Source organism: Otolemur garnettii, unplaced genomic scaffold (assembly GCF_000181295.1).
Source record: "Otolemur garnettii isolate 467f Iridium unplaced genomic scaffold, OtoGar3 scaffold00145, whole genome shotgun sequence".
NCBI lineage: Eukaryota > Metazoa > Chordata > Mammalia > Primates > Galagidae > Otolemur > Otolemur garnettii.
Window position 1 is genome coordinate 1,700,602 of NW_003852540.1, and position 6,477 is coordinate 1,707,078.

Below are 6,477 nucleotides of genomic sequence, written 5' to 3' on the forward strand. Positions count from 1 at the left end.
AAAAAAAAAAAAAAAAACTTTATAATATATCATACATAGGCTTATTCTGAACAGGAATGCAAGGGCAGCAGATTAGGGGTAAGTGTTGCTTAGGTATAGGCTATAGGGGAGAGAGATCCTCCTATAGGGTAGGAATCCTGGAAGCCCTTTATGAGAGAGCACTGGAAGAGGACATTAAAGGATAGAAGCCTTAAACTGGAAAGAGATATGGAGGTGCAGAGGCAGGACAAATAATAATAGGCAGTCAAAAATGGAGCAGAGCCTTTTGAATTAGACAGTGTAACTCTATGATGTGGATGATGAGTTTCCATTGATAGATGTCCCAAGAGGTTCCTTCAGCCATACTCAGTTGTCTCTCTTTTTTTGTCTGCAGTTATTGATGGCTGCCTTTTGAGGAAGCATTGGCCAGAATAGTTTGCTCTGGGTGTTGTCATATGTTACTTTTGCTTCTATTATTTATTTTTAAGGAGATCTCTTTGCTGCCACTTTCCTCATTAAGAATGGGGCATTGGTCAATGCTGCTACATTGGGTGCCCAGGAGACACCGTTACACCTTGTGGCATCATACAGTTCAAAGAAACATTCAGCAGATGTGATGTCTGAGATGGCACAGATTGCAGAGGCCCTCTTGCAGGCTGGTGCCAACCCCAACATGCAAGACAGCAAAGGCAGGTAAGTTGGGAAGCAGGTAGACTGTGGCCCTATTCCCAGGAGGTTATTTCATGGTAGCACATAATTGGCATACAGAGACTTAATGTTCTTTAGTTTGGCATTATTCAGTCTGATTTTTATTGAAGTCACAAAAATTGATTTATGGTACTAGTATCATTCCTAAGGCTAACATACATATGGGGTAACTAAAGTCTTTGAATTTCTAAGCAAATTATATCCTCATTGTATTGGAGGGAACGTGAGTGATCATCTAAACCAATTTCTCCAAGGGAACCTTCTTCTAGTATTTGAATTACTTGGGTAGTTTGAAGAAGAGGAGCACACTCACTCCATGCAATTTATTTTATTTCAATGAGGTCTAATTGTTAGAAAATTCTCTATATTAAACTCAAATTTAGGGCGGCACCTATAGCTCAGTGGGTAGGGTGCCAGCACATGCACCAGGGCTGGTGGGTTCGAGTCTAGCCCCAGCTTGCTAAAAACAAACAAACAGAAAAATAGCCTGGTGTTGTGGTGGGTGCCGGTAGTCCCAGCTACTTAGGAGGCTGAGGCAAGAGAATCGCTTAAGCCTAAGAGTTTAAGGTTACTGTGAGCTATGACTCAATAGCACACTACCGAGAGCAACAAAGTGAGACTATGTCTCCAGAAATAAAAAATAATCCAGTTTTACCTTCTTTTACTTGTTTTTTTAAATTGATACAAAATATTAATGAATGTATATATTTTTCAGAGTCAATTACACCTTCTCACATATACTTCCTCAATAGACAGCTCTTCATTTGCACAGCTTGCTGTCATAGCTCACTTTAGCCTTGAGCTTGAGTTTTTGGGCTAACACAAGCCTTTGGCCTCAGCCTCCCGGGTATGTAGGGTAGGCATTCCCCACTATACTCCACCATGCCCAGTTAATTACTGCCCAGACTGATCTCTGATTCTTGATATCAAGTGATCCTTACACCTTGACCTCTCAAAGTGCTGGAACTATAGGTATCAGCCATGGTGCCTGGCTTTGCTATCTCCTTTCATAGCATAGCTGTTTATATTTGTCAGTATTTATTGTGTTCCTTTTGCCCTTTCTCAGAAATATTTAGTTGAGGACTCCTTGTGGTTTACAATCTAAGAAGGGGAGGTGCTTGCTTTTGGGACAGTGGCATAGGAGGCCCTGATTGGCAGTTAAGCCCCTGAGTCACCTCCACAGTTGTGACCCACTAGTCATCATGGAAGCTCAATATTTTATGCCTATATTAACTCTTTCCAAAAATAAAAGATTTCTGGGAAGTTTGGTTATCAGGAAAATGGGTTTTTGTGATGGGTAAAGTAAAAAAAAAAAAAAAAAAAAAAAAAGAAGGCTCTCTATGAACTCTCAATATCACATAATAATTACTTTGTCTTCCAAAATAATTGCGTTCTTTTTCTCCTCCGTTGATTCTGTGATTTTTTTCCCCCCTCCAACTTCAGTAAACTCATAGTCTGTCATTCCAAGATAGATGCTGGCCTCAGAGGCCCTGTGCTCTGCAGTGGTACTTTAGGTTACTCAATTTTTGCCTGTTGCTTTTCTGAGTGTGTTTGAGTATAATAGAAAATGATGGAGAAGAAAGTTTCTTTACAGAAAATGCACATACTTATGGTAGGAACTACTTTTTTCAAAGAAAATAGTATATATACTTTCAGTAAGGGGTCAATATTGAAGTGAAGAGTATTTTAGAGCTCTTCCTTTCATTGATTCTTATTTTGGCCACTGAATAAATGGTAACACATGGGCAAATTCATTTTCATGTTTTGATACTTGGTCATGGTTGTGGAAAAACTGTTCATTGAAGAAATGTGGCATGGTGACTCACACCCGTAATGTCAGCACTTTGAGAGGTTGAAGCAGAAGAATTGCTTGAGGGCAGGAGTTCAAGACCAGCCTGGGCAACATAGCGAGACCCAATATCTACAAAAAATAAAAAAATTAACCCAGGCATAGTGTCTAATGTAAGACTAGCACTGTAGTGCTGTAATCCTAGCACTCTGGGAGGCCATAGTGGGAGGATTGCTTGAAGTCAGGAGTTTGAGACCAGCCTGAGCAAAGAGAGACCCCCATCTCTACTAAAAGCAGAAAAATTAGCCAGATGTTGTAGAGGATGGCTTGAGCTCAGGAGTTTGAGGTTGCTGTGAGCTTGGCTAAGGCCATGGCACTCTCCTAGGCAATAGAACAAGACTCTGTTTCAAAAAAAAAAAAAAAAAAAAATTAGTTGGGGATAGTGGTGTGCTCCTGCTGTTCAGAAGACTGAGGTAGGAGGATTGCTTGAGCCCAGGCGTTTGAGGTTGCTGTGAGCTATGATGCACTCTAGCCCCTGCAATAGAGTGAGACCATATCTCAAAAAAATAAAAATAGGCTCGGCACCTATAGCATAGAGGTTACGGCACCAGCCACATGCCCTGAAGTTGGTGGGTTCGAATCTGGCCCGGCCAGTTGAAATCAACAATGACAACTGCAAGAAAAAATAGTTGGGCCTTGTGGCGGGTGCCTGTAGTCCCAGCTACTGGGAGGTGAGGCCCGAGAATCGCTTAAGCCCAAGACTTTGAGGTTGCTGTGAGCTGTGATGCTATGGCATTCTACCGAGGGCAACATAGAAAGACCCTGTCTAAAAAATAAAAATTAAAAAGAAATAAAAATAAAGAAATGTGGGGTTTCTTGTGGATAGTGATTCTGCCTAGGATTTGAGTAGTCCTGAATTGCTACTTCTTTTTTATCCTGCAGGACTCCTTTACACTTGTCCATCATGGCCAGAAATGAATATGTGTTTAACCAACTGCTGCACTGTAAACAGTACGTAGAAAGACATACAGGAAATAAAAAAGCATTCGTGAGTGTGGGATTGTGAATGAAAAATAATTGTTTTTAAATGTCTTTTAATGTTATAAATTTTAATAAGTAAAATAAAATAAAAATTTGTCATTTCATAAAGTATAACAAAAAAGAATAAAGTTTTTGGTAATACAGAGTGTCCGAAGATGAGATTTCCTGCTTACGTTACCTCTTATTTCAGGTTAGATTTAGAATTAAAAGATCACGAGGGCAGCACAGCTCTGTGGCTTGCAGTGCAGTACATCACTGTGTCTTCTGACCAGTCTGTGAACCCCTTTGAAGACCTCCCTGTTGTAAATGGGACTTCATTTGATGAAAACAGCTTTGCAGCTAGACTCATTCAGCGTGGCAGCAACACCGATGCACCTGATACGATTACAGGTAGAGCATGATAAACCCCAAAAACAGTCTGGAGGCTCTAAGAAGTATTGTGTAATTGTTTTGAGGAAAAATTTAGAAACTGAATGGCACACTATAAGAATTATTTTATAGTTAAATTTTAAATAACAATAAAATCCTGAGTTGTTTTAAATACTGTGCTTCAAAAAAAATTTAACCAGACATCAAGTTGTCTTTTAAGGTAAAACACATTTATTTTATGCAGTGGTTTGATTATCAGACTTTTTGGACTCAAAATTCTTTTTACTCTCTTAAAAATTATATCTCCAAGAGCTTTTGTTTGGGTGGGTTATAGCTTTTTTTTGAGACAGAGCCTCAAGCTGTCACCCTGGATAGAGTGCCAAGGCATCACAGCTCACAGCAACCTCCAATTCCTGGGCTCAAGCGAGTCTCCTGCCTCTGCCTCCCAAGTAGCTGGGACTACAGGCACCCACCACAACGCCTGGCTATTTTTTAGTTGCAGCCATCATTGTTGTTTGGCGGGTCCGGTCTGGATTCAGGTGTATGTGGCTGACACCTTAGCCGCTTGAGCCACAGGCGCTGAGCCAATTATAGCTTTGATATTTGTCATATTCGAAATTAAAATTGTTAAAAATGTACTAATTTAATATTAACAAACTATTATATATTAACAATATTCTTTATGAATATATTTTCACAAGAACATTTATTTGGAAGAGTAGTTATTTTCTTTTGCCTCTTATTCATTACTTTCAGATGTATTGTTTTGGTTAAAGTGCTACATACATGAAAAAAATAAACCACAGATATACAGTTGGAAAAGGGAACTCTGTTTAAATATCCTTTTTAGATAACTGTGGATACATTGTGGAATAATATGAAATCATATCAGTGAACTTCAGTACTTTGTTATGCTAAAATCTATGGTTCATCTATGTTTGTTTTTTTTTTTTGAGACAGAGCCTCAAGCTGTCCTCTTGGGTAGAGTGCTGTGACATCACAGCTCACAGCAACCTCCCACTTCTAGGCTCAAGCGAGTCTCCTGCCTCAGCTTCCCAAGTAGCTGGGACCACACGTGCCCGCCACAGCACCTGGCTATTTTTTGGTTGCAGCCATCGTTGTTTGGTGGTCCCTGGCTGGATTTGAACCCGCCACCTTAGGTGTATGTGGCTAGTTCCTTAGCCACTTAAGCCACACACACCAAGCCCTGTCTGTGTTTTGAATGGTTATTTTCTCTATCATGACTCCATTATCTGGAAGATAATGGTTCACTGAGTTACACAGATTTTCACCTGAGAACTTAAATTTTATCACTTGGCACAAATTTTGTCAATCATTTTTCTTAAAGAGACAGGCTTGCTGGCTTGGCGCCTATGGCTCAAGCAGCTAAGGCGCCAGCCACATACACCTGAGCTGGTGGGTTTGAATCCAACCTGGGCCCGACAAACAACAATGACGGCTGCAATCAAAAAAAAGCTGGGCATTGTGGCGGGCGCCTATAGTCCCAGCTACTTGGGAGGCGGAGGCAGGGGACTCGCCTGAGCCCAGAAGTTGGAGGTTGCTGTGAGCTGTGATGCTATGGCACTCTATCCAGGGCAACAGCTTGAGGCTCTGTCTCAAAACAAAACAAAAAAAACAAAAGAAAAAACACAGGCTTGCTTTGTTCATTAAAAAAAAAGTCTACCAAATACATTTGAATAATAGTATATTAATCTTTTTTTTCAAGCAAAAATGCTGTTCCATGCGGAAAGCTGCTAGTTTAGCTCTTAGCTTAAATAGCAGCACAAATGGTTTTCCTCTAGGCAGCATTGTGTTCTGGTACATAGCAGAAGTAGATTTCTGCATACTTCTTATCTTGTCATGCAGAACATTTTAAAGACATGCATTCCATGTTGAGATTTAATAAAAATCATGGTTATGCAATGCTTACCAACCAGGATGTGTTCTGAGAAATGCATTATTAGGCAATTATGTCATTATGCAATCATCATCTAGTATATGCACACAAACCAAATGGGATGACTTACTAGCTTGTATGATACAGCTTATATGATCACAACTTATAACAACCTCAAATTTCTGGACTCAAGCGATTCTCCTGCCTCAGCCTCCTGAGTAGCTGGGACTATAGGAGGGCAGCATTATGCCCCACTAAGTTTTAAATTTTTTTGTGGAGATGGGGTCTTACTCTCTTGCCAGTGGTAGTCTCCAACTCCTGGCCCTCAAGTGGAACCTCCTGTCTGGGCCTCCCAATTTTTTTTTTCCTTAGAGACAGAGTCTCACTGTGTCACCCTCAGTAGAGTGCTATAGTGTCACAGCTCACAGCAACCTCCAGCTTTTGGGCTTTGGCGATTCTCTTGCCTCAGTCTCCTGAGTAGCTGGGACTACAGATGCCCACCACAATGCTTGATTATTTTTTTGTTGCAGTTTGGCCGGGACTGGGTTTGAACCCACCATCCTCGGTATATGGGGCTGGCACCCTACTCACTGAGCCACAGGATTTTATTTATTTATTTTTGTTTTTAGAGACAGAGTTTTGTTTTGTCACCCTCAGTAGAGTGCTGTGGTGTCACAGCTCACAGCAACCTCCA

At 40.7% G+C, this 6,477-nt stretch overlaps 1 protein-coding gene across 1 annotated transcript in view; it reads left to right on the plus strand.

The window, feature by feature from the left end:
- The window catches only part of ANKFY1 (ankyrin repeat and FYVE domain containing 1), a 117,922-nt gene that overhangs the window by 81,252 nt on the left and 30,193 nt on the right, over positions 1-6,477 (plus strand). Inside the window, exons 8-10 of the mRNA XM_012810939.2 lie at positions 468-672; positions 3,419-3,487; positions 3,708-3,907. Of these exons, the coding sequence (XP_012666393.2) occupies positions 468-672; positions 3,419-3,487; positions 3,708-3,907 (474 nt within the window). The remainder of the gene's footprint in view (positions 1-467; positions 673-3,418; positions 3,488-3,707; positions 3,908-6,477) is intronic.